Raw genomic sequence first — 22,505 nt, 5'->3', positions numbered from 1 at the left:
CCCGGGGCCCCGCCCCCTCTGCCGCCGGGCCCTCCCGGCCGCGGGCGTTTCGCCGGCCCCGCGTGGGGAGCGAGGGGAGGGAGCCGCCCCCCGCCGGGGACAGGCCGTGCCCCTCCGCAGGCGGGGCCTTGTCCCAGCGGGCAGGGCGGGAAGAGCCTGACCCGCCTCCGCGCTGCCCTGCGCCGCCCTCCCCGAGCCGGGCGCTGAGGCGCGGGCAGCCGCGGCGGTCCCGCACCCGTCGAGGCCCAGCCGGCGGCGCGGCGGGAAGCTCCGCCTCCGGAAGCCGGGCGCGGAGGGCGGGCGGGCGGCGCTGGGGGCTGAGGAGGCGCCCGGTGGGAGGGAGAGCGGCTCGGCAGCCCTTTGGAGCACGGCCGGCGCTCGGCCGGAGCGGCCCGCCGCCATGCCCGCCTTCCGGCAGGTGGGGGAGAAGCAGCTGCCCCAGGAGATCGTCTTCATGGCCTGGTCCCCCAAGAGGGACCTCATCGCCCTGGCCAACCGGGCGGGGGAGGTGAGTGGGGCCAGGCGGGCGGCGGGGAGGACTCTGAGGGGGGAAGAGCGGCTGCTGCTGGCGGGGAGGCGCTGCCTCCGCTCTGCGGTCCCCGAGGTGCCTATGCTGTCATCTGTGGCATAATTCTTGTAAGCTTAGCCAAGAACAGCAAATTTTTTATCAAGCTCCTCAATACTTATTGCTCCTTCGTTTTTACTTTCTAATTTCCAGCAAATTCATTGGTAATACGTTGTCTGCTTCTATGGCGTTCTAAAGCACGTGAAACTTCTTAGTTAAGCTAAATATGTTTTCAGATGTTTTTTCCTGGAACCGCTGTATGTGATCGTGCATGAAGACAAAACTTGCGCTTTCAGGCTGTCTCTGCCGGAGGGGCGTGGGTAGCCCCTGTTGGTTACAGGCTTCCAGGCTTATACAAGGCAGCAGCTTATTTCTCTGTATTGCTGTAAACAGTATGCTGTTCTCTAAAATGTCATAGGAACGAATCTAAATTTAAGACACAGGAGTTATTAAAAAAGCGCATCGTGAGCTGATTTACAAGCTGGTACTAATGGGAGAACGTGGATTGTTTTTGTCTTCAATGTGTTTGTAGGTTTTACTTCACCGGCTTGCAAACTTCCAACGAGTGTGGAGTTTGCCTCCAAATGAAAATACAGGAAAAGAAGTGACAGCCCTTGCTTGGAGACCAGATGGCAAAAGTAATGTCAAGTATATGAGGTGATACAGTGCATTAAAAATCCCATTGGAAATCAGTGCAAGTTGTGGTGACGATACCTCTTACCTGTGAAGGAAATTCTCAAGTCAGCTGTTTCAAGAGAAGTGTGGCTTAGTTTTATGTAGGCTTATTAAAAGTAATAGATTTAAAATGTTGAAAGCAATTGCAAGAAAGATTTGCAAGGCGGGTTTATATCCAAAATACTGCCTTCAAGGTATAGCAAAACTCCCAAGTTCCGAACTAAGCAGAATATTTCTGTATGAAATACCAAATTTATTGGGAGAGGCTGTCTGATCAGGATTGGCTGAAGATGTTAGCTTATTTAGCATAGTCTGAAATTGCTCTAATAATACACCAAAGAAGGAAAAAAAAAAAGCCTTTTCCTTGTCAACAGAAATAATATTGAAGTTAGTAGCTTAATAAACCTAGGCTGGAAATCAGTTAATTTTTTGACTCATTAGAGGTGGGAGAACGGGAACAATGCCTTCTTCCATGACATGTGGATAAAAGCTACCTATATTGTTTTATGATGGAGTCCGAGGGGTTTAAGAAACTTCTTTTTAAGCTGGTTGCGTGTGATTACAAGGAAGTAAGCACAGAAACCTATGCCTGCCACACGCTTTTGTGGATGAATGAAGTTAAGAAGGTGGTGATGCAGAACCTGCTTAGCAATTCTTAAATTGTATTTTGTTGTAATAAAACCCAAACCTTTCTGGTGGACATTCTTCATGTATAATTTTGGCCTCAAATTTGCAAAAGCTGAAGCCTCTGCTTTGTCAGAACTGTTATTAGAAGTGTTAAAAGCATGTTCAGTTCAATATGTAGGTACGTAATTGTGAAACCAGGCCTTTGACTTAAATTCATCACATGAAATATGATTTGAGTTCAAATTTTCACTTTAATAAGTAGATTTCAAAAGATGGTTTGGAAGGACTGTAAACAGACAAAGTTCTGTGCAGTAGTTGGCTTTGAAGACACGTTATTTCCTAGGTCTGTGTAAAGTACAAAGTTTTGTGCATTGGTTATTTATACATTTTATTCATCTTTCTCTAGTTTTGGCTTTTGGCCTTACTGATACGAAGCGGATTATTCTGTGTGATGTAGAAAAACCTGAAAGCTTGCACTCCTTCTCCGTGGACTCATCTATTACATACATGCATTGGATGGAAGTAACTGAGGAAAGCACGTGAGTCCAAAAAACCCTTGAAGTAAATTATGGGCTATGTAGTGCCACTTTACTAATAATTTATACTTACTATGCTACAAGCAGTCATATAAAATAATATAATATTAGGTAGCTGTGGGGATTTTTTTACCTTTTTGCTTAAAATTGTCTTTTTTATTAAATAGACACTTTTCATACGTTTATTTTTAGTGCTGATATCTTAGTCTTGTGGTTCTTTAGGTTACACGCAAAAATTTCAGCATGATCTTGAGTGCCCACTTCTTAAGAACTGCTTAGTCTAATATTAGCTTGTACAGCCTGTCTCTGATCCGTTTACTTTAATTATTTTAATAAATTAATAGATATTATAATGAGATGTTTTGTTAGTCAGAATAAGTATTGTATTGAAATCTATCTTCAGTTGTGTTTTCATGATCTTTAGTTTGGTGCTTACTTCTTTCACGATCTGCCTTTAGTGTTCCATCCAACCCTGTGGGCAATTCTATTGTGGGTGTACCTGCTTCACACAGTCAGGTTGCCCCTAGTGACCATAAGCTCTGTGGCACTGGACAATGCTCAGCAGCAGTTGTGAGCTGGAGGATATTGTGGTCCCTATTTTTGTGGTCTTACAAAAACCTCTGATATGCAACTTATTGCAGACAATAATTAAATAAGACATTTCTTTTTAAAAGGGAGGTGGTGTAAGCCTGATTTTGGGATTCTTCCCCCTCTCCAGAAAACACCAATCTTAAAATAGTAAAATGACTGCATCTTAAATCACTCTAGCATTTTTCTCCTGATGGAGGTAGATTTATCCTTTTGTGAGGAATCTCATCTTTCTGGCATGTCTAAGGTGTGGTGTTAAGGTATTGCATTTAGTCTTCTCTCACTGTAATGTGTCTTTAGCTTTTTTGAGGTGCAGGTAGGTTGTGCTTCAGGGCTGTACAGGGTTTAAACAGAAAATCTTAGTCATAGCTGCTTACAGATGATGAGGGATTTGGTGGCAAGCTACTGAGCCAGCAGATAGAAACTTCATGTTCTTCTTCGGTGGAAATAAAAAGATTTTTCAGATTTCTTTTATTAATTTGATGATTTGATAAATTATTAAAGGCCCTGTAGGGGATTACCCTTGGATATTTGTAACTTTAATATACATGGTGTATTGAGTATATGCTTTTTATGGCTGGGATGATAAACAGTATTACTTCTTTTTCAGTGTTCTCACTTCCTTTTATAATGCTGAGGATGAATCAAATCTCCTTTTGCCTAAATTACCGGCGCTACCGAAAAAGTAAGCATTATGCTATTGAGCTTGAGAAGATACAGTTTGCTGTTCGTTGTCAATGTTTTGGTTATTCAGCTTTAATGCTCTACAGATGCTTTGGATTATATATCTGATCATTGTTATTGAGAATAATTATTTTGTTTTCAGTTACAGTACCACTGCAAAAATTTTCAGGTAAGAAATTGTCATCTTGTGTATCTCTCTTTTTTTTTTTTGTTTCATTTTGTTTTCTAGTATTTGGAAAAGCTATATAACACCCAATCATATCTTTTGTATTTTCAGTGAAGAAAAGTCAGATGAGATTATGAAGCTTTTGGGTGATGTAAGGTAAATTCTGTATGCAGGTGGTTGTGGTTTTTTTGGTTGGTTGTTTTTTTTAAAGATATAAAACAATGGATAAGTGGGTTTACTTTTCAGTTATACATAATCTCTTTTTAAGGGTCCTGGAGAAAGGATATGGAATTTCTGTCATGTACAAAGATCAAGTTCAAAGAATATATTAGGAAAATAAAGTATCAGTTTACCCCTTTCCCCCTCAGTTTAGGGGGTTATAAGGGACTTCATTAGCAGCTGCTGTTGATGCCATATCTTTCCCTTAGAAAAAGATTTCTTGGGGTACATTTGAAGGCTATGTTATATGTGTTACTTAAGCTGGCTTGGAAATGTTTGTGAATGCTTGTTATAAATGGGAAATTCCTGTGGGTTTGCATGAGTGTGACAAAGTTAAAATTAGCTCTGATATCAGCTGTATTAGGGCTACTTTAAAATAAGTAAACATCACTTAGTAGGAAACACATGAGGAGCAACTGGAGAAAGTGTAGTTTAGCACACTGAGACTGGCTTTGTAGAGTGCTTGTGGTGCATTTTTGAGGAGAGTGCTTAACATCTATGCCTTGGTTTTCCATTCGCTTTCTTCCACTGTTCTTTACAGTCTCACTACTGAGAATCATCCTCTTTATTCACCTCTGTCTATTACCAGTTATTCCTTTTTAAGATTTGATACCTCTACTTACAGTGGGACTTCCTTGCTAGAGACACACGTGGTGGCTGTCTGTGGTGTAGGAGCTTTCTGGACTCTGTGCTCCTTCATCCATTCAGTTAATCAAACCAAAAGGTTTTCAGATACCATTTTGTTAAGTTCCCTTTTCACTTTAATGATATCATTCTCCTTTAACATGTATTTAGGTGTGTAACAGGCAGAAATTGCAGTTCATTTTCTTGTATTTATAAGGGGACATGTAAAACATGCTCATTTTTCATGTTGGAGAGCATTACTGCTCACCTCAATGTAAGCAAATATGTGTAGTTCAAGAAGTATGGATGTATGACAGCAATAGACAACCTCCCTGTCCAAAGTTCAATTTTTTTAAACTTAGACAAAAAAGGAGAGGTCACAGAGAAGCTTTTTTCCCAGTCACTGTAGCAAGTTGGTTGTAATAAATGGGCAAAATGCAGACCTGCCTGCCCCCGACCCTACTCTCTGAACTGGTGTTCAGTTTCTGGTGCTGTTGTTACTTGTGGCTGTTTCTTGCTGCTGCATCCCTTTCAAACATTTATTGCCTTTGTGGTTTTGCTGAGGAGTGCCACTGAGTGACTTTGACAAACTTACTCTGCGTGTAGTTGGTAATACAAAATTACTTTTGTAAGAATGCTTTGCTGTCTATTGGTAGGTGGGCTCTTGCTAGAAACTGTTACTCTTTTCCTCTACAAAGTACAGAGTTAGTGAAGAAGGACTTCTGTGCCTAAAGTGTATAATTTTCCCCCTATTCTCTCAGTTAATTTAGTAATTGATACTCTTTCTGTAAATGTTAGAGGCAGGTCTTATGAATAAAATCCAATCTCATATTTTTTTGGTTTTTAAATTTCTTGTATCATAGACAGTAGCACAGTGTTTCTTTTTGTTCAGTGGTTCTTTACAGGATCTTTAGTAAAGGGATGAATTTTAAGTATTAAGAATTATATTTATATGCATTAGAATTGGTTTCAGTGTGCTCATCAACACATTCTTTTATTTTTATAGGCTTAATGCTCTTGTCCTTGGTGGCAGCTCAGGATTTATTGAGATGTATGCTTATGGAATGTTCAAGATTGCTACAGTAACTGGGGTACGTTCTGTTTTTTCCATATTTTTTTCTTCATAATGTACCAAACTACAGCTGAATTGAGTGAAAAAATACGTATGTACACTTACACTTAAGTGAAACTGGGTTGCTGAATTTAAAGAAAAGGAATAGTTGTTTCTCTTGAGTTGTATTGTTACTGTTGGGAAGACATTTTAACTCTGGCAATTTTAACATCTTGTTTCAAGTGGAACAAAGTTCAACACTAATCTGCAGTGAAAAGAGTACATTTGTTCCTGAACAGCAGCTGAAAAATCCGCTTTGTTTTTACATATCAGTGACTGCAGGCTTCTTTGTATGTGAATATGTTAGACCAGTAAGTACGTCTCGGAGGAAATGCAGTATTTCATTAACTTTCCAACTGGAATCCTTCAGGTGGCAGGATCTTGTCGTGGACTATGTTTGTCTAGTGATTTGAAATCACTGTCAGTTATTACAGAGATACAAGACTCCTCAGACAGTGCAGCAGAGATAACATATTTTCAGGCAAGTAATTTTAAAACGTTCTTTAACAGTAAACCTGGTTTTTTAATTACTTTCTGGTGGCTTTATTGCTTTCCCATTATTTGCAGAAAAAACAAACTTTTTATTTCCAGTCTTTGTGAAATTCACCCCCATTATGCTTCTGGATTTATCATGTTAACATGCAGTCTCACTGGTGAGACTGATGATGATGATCTGAGGCATTATTTTAAAATATTTTAAATAGAACATTCATTTATTCAATTACAGTTACAGTTATTCAGATTTTCTTCATCCTGCACCCGAAGGCACAGCAATGCTGTTGATTATCCAGTCTATCCCAAATAGTCATCCCTAAAACTTTTACTGTTAGGACTCCAAAATGAGGAACCCTATCAGGAGTTTTTATAGATGTAATAAAAATATTTATTGCCCCTTTGAATTGAATGTATTTCCCTCTTAAAATCAACCTTAAGGAAATAAGAAATGACAATTTTTCTGTGGGTCCTCCCAATCTGTCTTTTAGTTTCTGTAATCTAAAATTTAAAAGACAAATCATCTGTAACTGTTGCTTGTTTCATTTATTATAGCTGGACACTAGTCTATTATCAAGTTACTTACCTGAGGTAACTCGAATGGCTCGAAAGTTTACTCACATTTCAACTCTGTTACAGGTACAGTTGTGCTACAACGTCCTTTTAATATCACAGTTCTTACAGGCTTTGATATTCTTAATGCAAGTAAAATAAAGGTTTCCTAGTGGGAAGCTTAAGTTGGTTTTAAGTTATTGTAGAGCCCTAACTTCGAATTTGATAAGTTTTATGTAATATCTACATTGTATCTTCCCTTTGTATTGTAACATCCAGTTCTTTCATGTGTTTTGAAGGGAGTGAAAAGGGAATAATGCTAATGTCTGTATTACAGTATATAAAGTTGTCATTGGCATGTATGTGTGAAGCGTGGGAAGAAATATTGATGCAGATGGACTCACGACTAACAAAGTTTGTACAGGTACTGTGGTATTAACCATTCTTTTGGGAAAACTTTTTTTTTTTTTTTTGCAGTAGTTCTGTTTTTCACATTAACGTACTGCATATCTTAATGTTGTTTAAACATGATGCCTCCAGCTAACAAACTCTGAAGTTCAGAGGCAACCTGGAAGCTATTGTGTCAAGGTTTCTGATGCTGAAGATATCAGAGTACAATGAAGCATGATTGCGTTGTGAAGCTTTTTTATTTATTCTAAGTTACTCAGAAGTGATAGTTTTCAGCTTGCACAGCTATTATCAGTTGCTTTCTATTAAAGGTTGTGCTCTTTGAACTTCAGTCACTGATAAACTGAATAATGTAAATGTTGAGTAACAGCCCACCAGAACTTACAGCCTAGTTCAACAGAGCATGTGTAACAGCCATTATGGATTTGCTTACATTGTGTGTTCATTGACCATGGCTAGAGGTTAATTGAATCAAATAATTTATTTATTTTTTTCAAAATAGATTCTTAGTGATGGCAAACTGCTTGGAATTTTTACTGGGTAATACAATTGAAAATAGCATAAAATACTAGAAAATTTTCAGTGATTAGTAGTCTGATTTCAGCATTCAAGGATATGGGCGGGTCCTCCGATCCACTTTTATTGAAGTGTTTGTGAGATTATTTGGTAGCCCAGATTTAATCTCTTCACCAATCTTTTCCAATCATTTTGACTGACAGGAAAAGAATACAACCACTTCTGTTCAGGATGAGTTTATGCAGCTGCTGTTATGGGGCAAAGCAAGGTAGTTATTGTTGTTTTATCTGAGTATGCATTTGCATTTGATAGTGAAATACAAAATGAACATATATTTGGCTCTCTCCCCCACCTCTTCAGTCTGGAACTTCAGGCATTACTAATGAACCAACTGACAGTAAAGGTATGTTAATATCTTTTAACATATTAAAATAATCTATTTTGATGTCTTTTAATCACTGGTCTGTTAACAGAAAATTATTATATGTTTGTATTTCTATTTTAACAGGGTTTAAAAAAACTCGGTCAGTCTATAGAGTCTTCCTATTCCAGTATACAAAAGTTGGTCATAAGTCATTTGCAGAGGTAAGTCACAGAATGTCCAATGGATTGTAGATAAAATGGCATATTTTGTGCTTTGCTAAAGGACAGTATGCTGCTTTGGTGGTTCTTTGTATGTAGGTGTGCGGGAGCAGAGACTGTGGTCATGACAAAATGTACTATTTTACTTTTGGGTAGTGGAGAACTGTGGAAGTACTTTGAACAGTCTCCATGATATGTCACCTGTATATCACTGCCTGCATATATGCAGGATATATGCAAAACGTTTGCACCAACTTTGTGGAGTGGTTAAAATCATTAGGGCAATATTTGCTTTTCTGTAAAGTGATGCTTTGTCTTACATGACAGACCACCTTACAAAGCTCTCCACTTTGCACATTAAATGACAAAAATGTAGCGTGCAATGAAGCAGTGAATTTCCAAAGGGTGAGTAAAAGATTATATTACTTTGCTTTGCCTTCCTAGTGGCTCTGAGGCACTGTTATACCACTTGAGTGAATTGAAAGGAATGGCTTTATGGAAACAAAAGTATGAATCTCTGGGATTAGATGCATCTGGAATTGAAGGTAGAGTAGCGTGCTTGTCCCTTACCCACTTTGATTTCAATTTTGAAAGCTTAATAATAATGGTTAGCTCTTTTTGCAGAGGCTATTACTGCTGTTGGTTCTTTCATCCTGAAAGCAAATGAGCTGCTTCAGTAAGTATAAAGTCTGGGGAGTTAAAAAACAATTATCAAGTCTTATATATAAGGGGAAGCATGTGGCTGGGAATGGAAGAGGTTGGGAAAGCAAGGCTCCTCTTCTGGTGGTGAGCTTTTATCTTGTCTCACTGCGTCTTATAGACATACCCCAAGACAAGTCTTATTTGGAAGGTTGCATTTGGCATTATTTTTTAAATTGATAGTGCTTGTAGACCTTTCTGTAGTAAAGATGGGACTTAAGCCTGGAGCAGCTTGTGACATTTAGATCTGGTAATTTCTTTTCTTGTTTCTTGCTCAGAGTTATCGACAGTAGTATGAAAAACTTCAAAGCATTTTTTCGATGGCTGTATGTTGGTAAGCTTGATAACATAGTAAGGGTCTGATATCTGTTTTGTATTGTAAGCGTTTAAATGTCAGCAAGTAATTAAGCAAATCTTAATTATAACCATCTATTTATTTCTGTCAGAAAATTCCTGGACATTTAAAAGGTTAAAGTTGATAAGGCAAGAATAATTAGAATATTAAACACATAGATCATAAATTTGGTAGGTCTTAATTAAACTTAGTGTGTGTACAGTGGGTATTGTATACACTTACCCTGTAGCTTGTAGTTACTCCAAACTGTTGTCTGCTTCATGAGCAGTTTGCTGATCTTGACTTGAAGAAATTAAAGGACTTCATTTAGTTTACACCAAATTTGAAGTATAGTCTAACTCTCCTTTACTCTGTCACTTGCTGTTTCATGCTTTGGGGACTGAGTTACCTGTAAGGTTACACACAGGTGTAAAGGGGCTCAGAATGTCCAGATGCACTTAATACCCAACTTCACTTGTAGCTGTGTAGCTGCAGGTAAAATGTTAGAAGGAAGAGCAGAGCACGCTACTTTAGCCTGCTTGTTTTTATAAAGTAGTTATGAATAGGTTTGTAATTTTTAACTGATTCTTTAGAAATTTTTTTTAAAAAGTAAGCAGTCTTACCAGATACTGTAAAAGCACCAGAAATGCAGCGTTAGTACTTGCTAGTACAAATATAATAATTTTAATTTTTAAAATTGAAGAAAGCAGAACAATCAGAGTTCTCTGTCATAATGTTAGAACTTTCATTATTTAATTGTTGACTGTGTTTGCTTGTGTTGAAACTAGACAGAGAACTGTTTATCTAAGCCTCACTGATTTAAAATTACTTCTGTGCAGTTCTCTTAAAACACATTATTCTGGACATGAGAGTATTCATGTATTTTATATATATCTTTTTTTTGCTCTTAGTTTGCACAAGAATAAATTCATATGAACTGTTTTTATAATAATCTTATCTCAGTCTTGTACAGGGTACAATGCAGTTGGAAAAGATCAAAGATAAAAATTCTCCACGATCTGTATTTTAAACTAGTGGGGCAAGTGAGGCTTAATTTTAGTCTCAATTCGTAATTCTTCATTCCAAACTGTTTTGCTTCTGACAAATTAATCCTTCCTATTTTATTAGCAATGTCTTATTACATAGCCATGGAAAATTAAGAATATTAGGAGAACGTATTAATGTTAATGCAGTAAGAGTATAATTTCTCCCACAGCCATGTTGAGGATGTCAGAAGATCATGTGCTCCCAGAGCTGAACAAGGTAGTAGTAACATTTTCTAATAAATGGTGGTATACTCTGTATTCTGCTTGACTTGAACACAGGATTAAAGGTTTATTTTTGTTCCAAAACTTAAAGGATAGAGTCTGTGTCATTTCTTTTGAGAAAGTTGATGCCTGCAGAGTCACGCTAATATGCTGTCTCGCATTAATTTTTTTTTGTTTTCTTTGTTAATAGTATATTGTATGTGAATGTGAGACCTCTGTGTATAGCAGCTTTTTATATGCCCTAAAGGATTAAGTTAACCGGAATGGGATTTTAACATCTTTACCAATGCCCTGGTAGAGGAGATGGAATACACTTGCGTCAGATTTGCAGGCGCCCTCTCACTGGGTGAACCAGTTAATACGCTTGAGGGCAGAGGTGCCTTCCAAAAGGAAATAGGTAGGCTGGAGGAATGGACAGATAGGGACCTCCTGAAGTTCATCAAGGACAAATGCAAGGTTCTGTTACGGGAAAGAGTAACCCACTGCACAGCAGGGCCCAAATTGGCTGGGGAGCAATACTGATGGGGTGGACCTGGGGATGTTGGTGGGTGCAGGCTGGGCATGAGCCAGCAGCGTGCCCTGGCAACAAAGGTGGCCCAGAGTAACCAGGGCTGTACTAACAGGAATATGGCTAGGAGGTCAAGGGAAGTAGTTACCTTCCTTACTTAGCACTCATCATCTTTCATCTAGAACACTTACTGCAGTTCAGGGCTCTCCTGTACAAGACAGACATGAATAAACTGGAGCGATTTCAGCAGAGGGCTCCCAAGCAAGTTGGAGGCTGGAGCACTTGCCCTGTGAGGACAGGCTGAGGGAGCTGTGCTTGTTCAGCCTGCAGAACGTGTGTTCTGTGCTCATTGAAATGTATTTCTTATCCTTTGCTTTTCTGACGGTTTTTGTTTTTTTGTTTTTTTTTCATTTTAGATGACTCAAAAAGATATCACGTTTGTTGCTGATTTTCTTACTGAACATTTTAATGAGGTAAGTTTTGTTGGTTTGTCAAGTGCAGCATCTGACTATTTTGCTGCCAATAATTGAATCTGAAAAAATCTTGTAAAAAAATAATCATCTTTTTGTACGCTACTTCTCATTAACTTTGGGTTTAAATAATGGTTTTGTTTGCATAATTTTTTCAGGCACCAGAACTTTACAATCGTAAAGGAAAATACTTCAATGTGGAGAGAGTTGGTCAGGTAAAGAACTAGGGAACAAATGGGAAAAGAACAAATGAGAAAATCCTTAGATGGAGAAGCTTTTAAAGCTGTGTCCACCTTTCTTCTCTGTCCCTTTTGCTTTCTGTTGCACATTCCAGTAATGGTAAGGGAGAGCTTTTAGTTATTTTACCCTGTCAGGAAAAGGAGTGTTTAAAAATTCATCTAATAGTTTTACCTTGCACATGCTGGGTTTTTTTAGGTAAAGGGTGAAACTTCTTTGCAGCCAGCAATAGTAATGTAAAACTGAAATGTGTTTGTTTGTCTTTATGCCATTAATCACTGGATTTCAAAACATTTGTGCTGAAACTTGATTTAAAATTTTTTTTTTATGGAAATATCAATGTGATCTTTGACAATAGTTGATTTCTCTTAATGTTTCTAGAAGGGGTAGAATACTTAGTTTTAAAAGTAGGGCATGTTAAATTAACAAGAAATTTTTAACAGACTTGTGAGGGGCAATGTGGAAGTGAAATCTAATGTCCCTTATTCTTAACATGCAATCTTAAAAATGTCCATTTCTTTTTCTAGTACTTGAAAGATGAAGATGATGACCTTGTATCACCACCTAATACAGAGGGAAACCAGTGGTTTAACTTTCTTAAAGACAGTACTCATATTAAAGGTTGTGTGTGCTTTAGTAAAAAGTAAAAGTGAATCAAAGATACATGTGGAATGTAACAAATGCAGAAGAGTAATCTATTTTTTCATGCTTAAGAGTTATTTCTATAGTGTTAGTTGTGGGTTTTCATCTGAGTAGAATAAAACAAATGTGCCATGTTATTTTATGCAGTTTTTATGTAGCTGCTTACCCAGTCAATTACCTTTTTCTGGGTATTAGGAGTTTCCTATATTTTTTATGTACCAGTCTCAGAAATATTGACTTGGAAGGAATCCCAGGAGATGTCTATTTTAGGAGGTCTTGATTTGAGTTCAAGGAAGTAATAATTACGCTTAAGTCATACCTGGGGGAAAGTGTCTTAACTTGTTCTCTTTCACTGGAGTCTGAGACTATTTTTTAATTAGCTATGAAAAAGAAGTAAGAGACTATAGCAAGCTGATGGTGAAAATTAGTCTTGTTTAACTTCAGAAACCGTAGACTGTAAAACTTCTACAGCATAAGCTGCCTTTTAATAGAATTTGCTGTAGCTGCCTTTTTCTGCCTATTTGATTCAATAAAAAGTGGGGAAGTTGTAGCATTTTCATTTGTGAAAGTAATATTTAGAAAATGTGGTTTTAGACATACTTGGAAAATATGGTTGATACTTTAAATGTGTTGACTGATCATTTCTGTTACTACCCAAGTTTCGTAATTGTTTGTAGAGATGGTTTTAAGTGGTTTTGTTAGTATTAATGGTAAGTGTTGAGATGTTTATGGGACTATAGGACAAGTAAAGCTTCTGTCATTTGATTGATACTTTCTAGCCTTCATTGGTGTTTTACATTGCTTTGTTGGTTGATGTAGTTTTTATAATTTTTCCAGCTAAGCATTGGAAAAGAAACAGGTTATGTACTTAAAATAAGTAACGAGATATATCGCAGAAGCTAAAAGTCTTCTTCCAAAGTAGTTAATTTCGTAAGAATGAATCAGTCCTATTGAAGCCCATTCATAGCTACTCTAAAAAGCATGGAAATTGTTTTGCTTAAACAAGATATTTTATGACAACTGTGTTTCTAGCTTTTTGGTAAATGCAATTCAGTCTTTTTGCTATTGTGAACGGGCTGTGAAGAAAAGCTGAAGGGGCAGACAGGCCTCCATTTCTCATTCATTTATCTCCTTTCATATTGTAATCCAGTTAGTTAATTGAGTTAGAATTTATAATTGGGCAATTATTTAGGCAGTCACCTAATCCAGTCAAAACAGGGCTAATTTTGAAGATAACCTGGCTTGCTCAAGGCTTTGTGCAGTTGAGTTCTCTATGTCTGCCCTTTTCCAGTGGCTAACCAATCCTTGTCAAAACTTTTTTCCTTATATGTGATTGGAATTTCCCTTGCTGGTGCTTATGACTGTTAATTCTCCTCTCCCTGTGTGCAGCTTTGAAAATAATGTCCTCTGTAATGCTTCCTTTAGGCAGCTGAAGAGACCACTGGGTTCTTCCTTGTTAGCCCTCAGTTCTCTAGGCTGAACAAATGCAGCCCCCTCAGCTTCCACTCATAAAGCATATGCTTTAGCCCTGCGACCATCTTATTTGACCCTCCACTGGACTCATTCCAATTTGTCATTTTAATAACGGTGTAGTATGTTTTTATAGAGATCAAGCATTTTTTATAAAAACTTTATCTGTTTACAGAAAGTCCACTTCTGTTTCCCTACTATCCTGAGAAATCACTACATTTTGTCAAAAGGCAAATGGAAGAGGTCATTGATCAGTGTTTACAAAAGCCAGCGGTGAGTTCAATTTATATAAATGATAACTTTCTTTTAGGGGTAGCAGTCAACTGAAAGATAGTAGTCATGCGTAGTAAGGCCTGAAGTTTTCTTTGCCTTTGAGTGCTTACAACTTAGGGGGTAGCAGCTTCACCACTGCCTTTGGCTAGGGAGAGTGTAAGGGGGATTTTTTTGTTTCATGTCTTCTGTTCCCACGGTACTGTGATCTATTTTTCGTGTTAATTAGCTTGGTGAATGTGCTATGTACTTGATAACTGTTATAACTGTTAGCTGACAATATGTTAGTCTATATATTATGAAGAAACATGAAACAGGTGTGTCAAGTGACAGTAGTGTTTGTGTTGGGGATGTTTATTCCAGCATAAGTGTTGGTGATTTTTTTTTTTTCAGATGTACTTAGGTGGTTTTGTTTGTTTGAGGTTTCTTTTATCTTAAAAACATGTATAATTATGAATAACTGCCTGCATTTTTTGCCTATTGTATTTATTAGGATATAATTGGAAAGTCAGTGCATCAAGCAGTCTGCATGTCTCTTTATAAAACTTCTCAAAGGTATTTCTTTAAGTTATTTCTAGAGCTCAGTTGCACAAAATTACAGTAGCATTTTATACACTGGTTTGTTTTTTCCTTTTCAGTGAAGATTCCACACCTCAGTTATTTAAACTACCATTTCTGTAAGTATGTTGCTATTCCTTGTTCAATGTAATTTACCAATTATTAAAACTTGATCTAAATTTTCATTTCCTTCCCTTACATTACAGGTGGAATGACAAAACATCCAATATACATTATGTTCTCTTCACCATACTCGAAAATTCTGTTTCTAAAATATACATTTTGAGGAGACATACTGATACTTCCAGGTAAGACACAAAGGGAAAAAGTGGTTCGAGAGCTTCAGCACATGTGTAGAGACAATTACAGTTTTAATCTATTTGAAAAAAAGGAATGAACAGCATGAATGTGATCTTTCTTGGATATTAGAGAAAAATGTGGAGACATTGAGAAGTGCAATAGGGAACTGCAGCAGGAGTTTGTGTTGTAGTAGACTCAGAAAATCTAATCACAAGACCCAAGATAGTTTTAGGCTTAGGAAAAAAATCAGGCTCCCTTAGTTTTGTTCCTCACAGAATTGCTCACTTGTGCAAACTTGTGAAAAATTACAGGGCATCATGCTTTCAGTGCTTTGGCTTACTGTCAATATTATTCTTTGATTAATCCCTTGCAGCCTGAAATTTAATGCTTTAAGGAAAAATGGGAGTTGGACTCACAGGTGCAACAAATAGAATACATCTCTTTGGGGTGTAGTTTTGTGTACCTTCAGGAGTTTCTGTGTCCAAGATACAGTTTGTCACTGCCTAGTTGTGCTGATATGGGCTAGGAGGCCTGCATGGATGAACAAGGAGCTCCTGGACAAAATAAAACACAAAAAGGAAGCCAGTTGGAGGTGGAAGCCAGGACAGGTAGCCTGGGAAGAATACAGAGAAACTGTCCAAACAGCCAGGGATCAGGTTAGGAAAGCTAAAGCCCTGAAACAATTAAATCTGGCCAGGGATATATAAGGAGAGCAAGAAAAGCTTCTATAGGTACATCGGTGATAAAAGGAAGACTAGGGAAAATGTGGGCCATCTCCAGAAGGAAATGGGAGACCTGGTTACCCAGCATATGAAGAAGACTGAGGTACTCAATGACTTTTTCACCTTGGTCTTCACTGGCCGGTGCTCCCGCCACAGCGCCCAAGTTGCAGAAGGCAAAGGTGGAGACTGGCAGCGTGAAGAACCACCCGTTGCAGAAGACTGGTTTGGAGGCCATCTAAGGGACCTGAAGGTGCTTAAGTCCGTGGGACCTGATGTATCTGCAGGTCCTGAGGGAACTGGTGGAAGAAGTGGCTGAGCCACCATCCATCATATTTAAGAAGCTGTGGCAGTCCGGTGAAGTTCCCACAAACTGGAAAAGGGGAAATGTAACCCCCATTTTTTAAAAGAGAAATAAGGGGGACCTGGGAAACTACAGGCTGGTCAGGCTTACCTCTGTGCCGGGCAAGATCAAACAACCTCTTGGAAACTGTTTTAAGGCACATGGAAAATAAGCAGGTGATTGCTGACAGCCAACATGGCTTCGCTAAGGGCAAATCATGCCTGAAAAATCTGGAGGCTTTCTGTGATGGGGCTGCAGCATTGATGGATCAGGGAAGAGCAACTGACATCATTTACCTGGACTTGTGCAAAGCTTTTGACACTGTCCCGCATGGTATCCTTGTCCCTGTACGGGGGAGACATGGATTTGACAGGTGGACCACTCAGTGGATAAGGAATTGTCTGGATGGCCACGTTCAAAGAGTTGCGGTCAATGGCTCAATGTCCAAGTGGAGACCAGTGACGAGTAGTGTTCATCAGGGATCTATAGCGGGACCAGTGTTGTTCAACGTCTTTGTCAGCAATGTGGACAGTGGGATTGAGTGCACCCTCAGCAAATTTGCCAACAATATCAAGCTGAGTGGTGTGGTCCAGATGCTGGAAGGAGGGGTGCTGTCCAGAGGGACCTTGACAGGCTTGAGAGGTTGGCCCATGTGAACTTCATGAAATTCAACAAGGCCAAGTACAACGTCCTGCTCATGGGTCAGGGCAGCCCCCAGAATCAATACAGGCTGGGCAGAGAATGGGTTGAGAGCAGTCCCGAGGAGGAGAATGTGAGGGTGCTGGTGGACAAAAAGCTCAACATTGCCTGGCAGTGTGCACTTGCAGCCCAAAAAGCCAGCTGTTTCCTGGGTTGCATCAAAAGCAGCATGGCCAGCATGTCAAGGGAGGTGATTCACCCCCTCTGCTTGGCTCTTGTGAGACCCCATCTCAGGTACCACATTCAGCTCTGGGGCCCCCAGTATAAAAAGGACCTGTTGGAACAAGTCTAGAGGAGGGCCACAAAGATGATCGGAGGGCTGGAGCACCTCTCCTATGAAGACAGGCTGAGAGAGTTGGGGCTGTTCAGCCTGGAGAAGAGAGGGCTCCAGGGACACCTTACTGCAGCCTTCCACTACCTGAAGGGGGCTTGTAAGAAAGATGGGGACAGGCTTCTTAGTGGGATCTGTAGTGACAGGACAAGGACAAACTGAAAGAGGGTAGGTTTGGTCTAGGTATTAGGAAGAAATTCTTTACTGTGAGGGTGGTGAGGCACTGGCACAGGTTGCCTGGAGAAGCTGTGGATGCCCCATTCCTGGAAGTGTTCAAGGCCAGGCTGGATGGGGCTTTGAGCAACCTGTTCGAGTGGAAGGTGTCCCTGCCCATGGCAGAGTGTTGGAACTAGGTGATATTTAAGGTCCCTTCTAACCTGAACCATTCTATGAACTGTTTAAGTTGCATTCTGTCAGTGACATCACTGAAATGACCTGGGTTTAGAAAACGACAAAAATCCTCCTGTCTGTAAAATACTGATTATTTTTTTTTTATAATCTGTCTTTAATTTGAGATGAAAATTAATTGTGATAGGGTTGGGAATTTTTAAAGCAGTTTTACTGCTGGAGAAAATACATGATGAAACTATCTTTTGTGTTTCCAGTTGAGAGCTGCTGATGACAAAATTGCAGCCTTGTGGTGTAGTTTCTGTCCCATTTCTTCCCTCATTGATACCTAAAACAGTCTGAACTTGTTTTCTGTAAATCTGAGTAACAAGTAACTTAATGGACCTGAGACTAGGACAATTAAGCCAAGAGTCCTGCAAAGAGCTGTACCCCACAAACCAGACTGTTTCCCATTTGACTCGATTAGTCATGTTTTGCTGAGGGGCAGAAGAAATCAAAAAGTTCTTACCATTTACACCATTTTGGGAAGTAGCCATGTACTGTACTAAGCTTAGACAGCCTTACACCATTTCTTACCACAGTTGTCATTAGAGATTTTGGGTTCTCTATGAATGGGAAAGAAATTAAGTCCCTAAGATAATAATCACTGTTCTTCTAGGTCTGTCAGTAATGGAATTCTTGCGGTAGAGTTTGGAAGCTTCTTGAACAACAGTATAAATGACAGCTCAGACTCCAGGTCAGTGTATTTGATTTTTCTTCCAGAACTGCAGATTGCTAAATAAAAAACCATGTTTTCTAGTGTTTATTTTACATTAAGTTAACTTCTCAAGCATTATAGTTTAGCTTTTATCTTGCAAGTTACTGCTTCAGATGCTGGACCAGCTTGTAGTTCCTGAGGGAGTCAATCTGTAAGAAATGGCACAGGTGCATGAAGCTGCAGGATTGTGGGAGACTTACTTTGCACTTCAAGGTCAAATAAATTTTAGTTCTTTAGTTGAAAACTAGAGCTTTAGCACATGTACAAGAAAATAAGTTAGCTGGAAACAGCTCTTACTTATATCTGTGATGTTCTTTAAGATGGAGTGAGACTTGACATGCCTGATTGAAGGGATCTTAAAAGGCATGCCAGACTAAGCTCATCCTTTTCATGCAGAAAGGCCAGATGTGATTGCCCTCTGTAGCTTCAGTTGTGTTTCTAAATTTTCTTGGGTGTTTGTGTTTACTGTTTCTTCCATTTCACCTGAAATGGAAAATAACAAGATTGCTAGTAAGTTTTGGGTGTTTTCTTTCCTTCACATCATTTTTCCTGAATGATACAGGAGTCTGCTGTGGTTATTGCTGTCTTTCAGTGTCTTAGCTGCATGACCTTTTTATTCATTTAACAGTAAAGCTCACTGTTTACTCCTGAATACTTTTTAACATGAATGCTGTGCAACTTTAAAATATTTTAGTTCTGTATTTACTTTTATTCCTCAATGCTTTCTAAATTATTTTCCTATAGATGCTACAGTTGTTTAGATGCACACTTTTATGATGATGAAACTGTAACTGTAGTTCTGAAGGAGAGTGTGGAACAAGAGGGAAAGGAGAGAGTCTTGGCTCAGTTGCCTTTATCTTCCATATACACAGATGAGGACCAAGACGGGGAATTAATCTGGGATTCTACTAAAAGGTACTAAAAAACTTTGAGCAAGTATGGAAAAAAGCAGTTTAAGCACATATTTTAATTGTGTATAGTTACTCGTGTGCTGCATGTGTGTAAAGATTTTAAACTCAAAACCTCTTTGTGCTGGGTAGAGTGGGGTGGGGAGATGGAAGCCTCCTTAAACAGTTTGTTTTGTGTTTTTTGGGGGGTTGGTTTTGCATTTTTACTATCTGTGTTTATGGCTTTCATGAAATGCCAGGACAAATTGAAGACATCCTGTAGTATCAGAAATCTTTTCATGAGGTTGCTAACATTGCTGGTAAGAATACTTGAATTTAGGATGTTTTCAGCATATTTGCTCATATACCTCTACCTTGTAATGAAAATACACAGATACTGCTTCGTCTTTCCCTGGTAGTCAAACTTAACAGCTATTGTCAGTTTAGCTGTGGAACATCAGAATTGGTGCCCCTGTCTGCATTGGCACAGGGAGAGGAGAGCATCTGGGGGAAGTGAACACACACACACTCGTGCGCACACAGACAGACACAAAAAAGGCCAGTGTAATTATTGAATCTAATGTTTTAGTTGCTGTGCCTTACTTGCTTTTCTTTTTTCTCCCTGTGTCCCTCTGGTAGATTGCTTAAGATATGTTTTTACCCCAAAGTAAATGGGCATACTGAACTGTAAATATTTTTTTTTTAGGCCACAAAGAAATTGTGTATTGAAGAATTAACAGAAAATATTAAAAGCAAGTTCAAACTAATCCTGGCTGCTGATAGGCAGGGAGTTCCCTCATACAGACCTTGTGAGTGGGGGTGGAGTGATACATCTTTGAAAGGTCATGAAGGCCAAACTTCTGTGTAAGTGGAGGGATTGCCTCCAGGACTTTGTTCAGAAGCTCCTCTTCTTGTAGAAGAGAGGTTTGAAGGAAGGCCATCCTCATCCTCCTGCTGTGGCTGTTCCTTGTGGGAAGATCAGGCTTTACAACTCCCTTTTCACCTGCTGTAATCTTTTTCCTCAGCTGAACCATGCTGTGTCTCCACAGTTGGATCCCCCACTCTAGAATATTTGTAGCAGCATTATGATTTTTATGTTTATCTGCTTGTTGCATATGATATAATAAAAGTTAGATGTAAAAAAATGGACTGACTGAGTTTTTTCTTAGTAGTGGAATTGTTTCTTATGTACTAGCTTTTTGCTTTTCTTCTTGCTATGTGCAGACTGGATGAGCAAAGAGGTGAGATATTGACACGTACTGTCTTCTTGGAGAATCAGTGGAGAGTGCTGGAGAACATGAAAGCTCAGTATGTTTCTGTAAATGGCATTAGAAAAGTTTCCTGTGTGGTAAGTATAGTATATGTGAACAAGCTTGGAAACTATTAAAACATGTTATGACTGGAGAGAGTGATAACCTGTTTCTGCTAATTTAGTGAGATTTATGAAAACTTTTTTTTTAACTAAGAGATTATTCTCTCGTGGTCTGTTACAAGTGTGTCAGGATACAGTCGTATCTCTCTCATGACACAACATGGGAAAACTTTTAACAGAAGTTAAACTACTTGATTTACTTTTCAGACTGCAGAGCAATTAAAAAAGTTAGTAATTTCCTTGATGCCTCCATTTTAAAGATAAAGGCTATTTTCAAAGCTATTGGGTGACATTTAAAATAGTATTGGTGCTTTTATTTATTTATTAATGGAAACTTCTTAATGTCTTGGTAGCTAAGTTCAAATCTCCGTCACGTGAGGGTGTTTGAGATGGACGTGGAGGACGATGGGGAAGTTGAGGAAGAAGAGGAAGAAGAAGCAACTCAGATTGCAGCTGGGGAACCTTCTGAGATAAATCAGTCTGCAGATAACCAGGACAATGTGTGTGGTGCATCTGCTGAAGAACTGCCTGATGAAACCGAAGAACATGAATCAAGTCTGGATCCTTGACATAGGCTTTTATACTGGTAAAGGGACAAGACTCTAAATTTAACTTCAGACTGCTGAGATGATGTATCATGTACAGACTCAAGCAGCTGTAGTAGGATGTGGTCAGAATCTGTGTTGCTTCTCAGCAAAGACTGTCTTGTGTTCTAGAGTATGTTTATTTGACCCATTTTTGTCTGGCACACAGTTTGGTGTGAACTGAATTTACTTGAGAACTTTTCCATTTGCAGTTTTTTATAGGTGAAGAGAAAAAGAAATACCAGCTGACATTTTTGTAGTTAACCTCCTCAGCCCTTAATACTGTTACTAAGATAAAATGAATTTGTATGTGAAAAGGACACTCAGGACCGAATTATTTTCTTCCTCAAGTTTATGTTCTAGTAATGGGTACAGAAGCTTCCTGTAGAGCCGAAATCTAAGAGTATGGCCAACAATAAGCTTGTGGATCAGCGGAAGACTAGGCAAGAAAACTTAGCAGTTGTTACTTAAATACATACTTTTAAAAACTCTTTTGATAACATCTGTCTTCCTCGGTACTGCAGTATTTCAGTCTATGCAGTTCTATAGTCCTCAGTGCAACACTTGTGTGTATGTTTTGTCAAACATTTGCATGTCTCAGCCTGCCTAGTTTCTGTGAGATTGTTCCTGAAAGTGTCTTCTGTCTGCTGTTTTTATAATGAAAAGTTAACAACACAGTGTATTTTTTTTTTTTTATTCTGATGTGGCATTGTGTATCATGCATAGACTTCAGCATAATCATGTTGCTTAGTAATTAATACATTGCTGTAGGAATGTTGTAGTGCTAAGTTGTAAAAGCTAGAAATGGTGTTTAAAATCTATTTTCTTCTCTACTAGCTGTCAGAGTCTTAACTGACTTAAAATTCAGCTCTTTGATGAACAATGCTGCTAAATGCATGATCTTCCTTCAGAACAGTGAGTGTACCTTGTATTTGTGAAGAGGACCAGGTCTTTTGCAAATGCTCCATTCTGTATTTCAAAAATAAATAAATCTTCTGAAATGGCTATTTGTCATTTGAAAAATAAAATACTAGACTTACCCTCTTTCTCTTTTTTTGAAATACAGTGTTTTTAAGTAACTTTTTAAAAATGGACTTTTGAAGTTTGGGGACTGTTTGGGCGAGACCCTTGCAAACAAAGCTGTTAAGTTTTGAGAGAAACTTCTTATTTTTTTCCCTTATCAACCTTCTTGAAAGCTGCTTGCTGTTCAGCATTCTCACGTAACATGCTGATGGTTGAAGGCACAGTGAAGCTGTAGGACAGGAGGGGCAGAAATGCCCATTCAAAAGTGCTGTGGATTTTCTGTGTAGAGCAGTTACTCTTGATGAGAAATTGCTGCTACAACAGAACCCACTCAGCTTAAG

At 38.8% G+C, this 22,505-nt stretch overlaps 1 protein-coding gene across 3 annotated transcripts; it reads left to right on the top strand.

The window, feature by feature from the left end:
- Positions 1 to 214: 214 nt before the first annotated feature.
- On the top strand, positions 215 to 22,181 carry ANAPC4 (anaphase promoting complex subunit 4). 3 transcript variants are annotated; one of them, XM_055796380.1, is made up of 28 exons: positions 215 to 508; positions 1,098 to 1,203; positions 2,274 to 2,406; positions 3,602 to 3,676; positions 3,818 to 3,844; positions 3,953 to 3,997; positions 5,691 to 5,775; positions 6,166 to 6,276; positions 6,843 to 6,926; positions 7,177 to 7,263; positions 7,967 to 8,031; positions 8,124 to 8,166; positions 8,272 to 8,348; positions 8,790 to 8,890; positions 8,970 to 9,021; positions 9,323 to 9,378; positions 10,595 to 10,644; positions 11,571 to 11,627; positions 11,783 to 11,839; positions 12,389 to 12,482; positions 14,149 to 14,246; positions 14,737 to 14,798; positions 14,882 to 14,920; positions 15,008 to 15,109; positions 18,200 to 18,277; positions 19,043 to 19,213; positions 20,410 to 20,533; positions 20,911 to 22,181. In XM_055796380.1, exons 1-28 carry the CDS (start codon positions 401 to 403, stop codon positions 21,124 to 21,126), a joined length of 2,403 nt encoding a protein of 800 aa, XP_055652355.1. In that variant the 5' UTR covers positions 215 to 400; the 3' UTR covers positions 21,127 to 22,181. The 3 variants fall into 3 exon arrangements, with proteins under 3 accessions (XP_055652355.1, XP_055652356.1, XP_027650841.2); XM_055796381.1 differs by having other exon boundaries at positions 216 to 508; positions 10,595 to 10,641; XM_027795040.2 differs by lacking the exon at positions 215 to 508 and having other exon boundaries at positions 1,098 to 1,222.
- Positions 22,182 to 22,505: the final 324 nt, after the last annotated feature.

The sequence above is a fragment of the Falco peregrinus genome, chromosome 2 (genome assembly GCF_023634155.1).
Source record: "Falco peregrinus isolate bFalPer1 chromosome 2, bFalPer1.pri, whole genome shotgun sequence".
Classification (NCBI taxonomy): Eukaryota; Metazoa; Chordata; class Aves; order Falconiformes; family Falconidae; genus Falco; species Falco peregrinus.
This window is presented reverse-complemented; position numbering and strand designations above follow the sequence as displayed.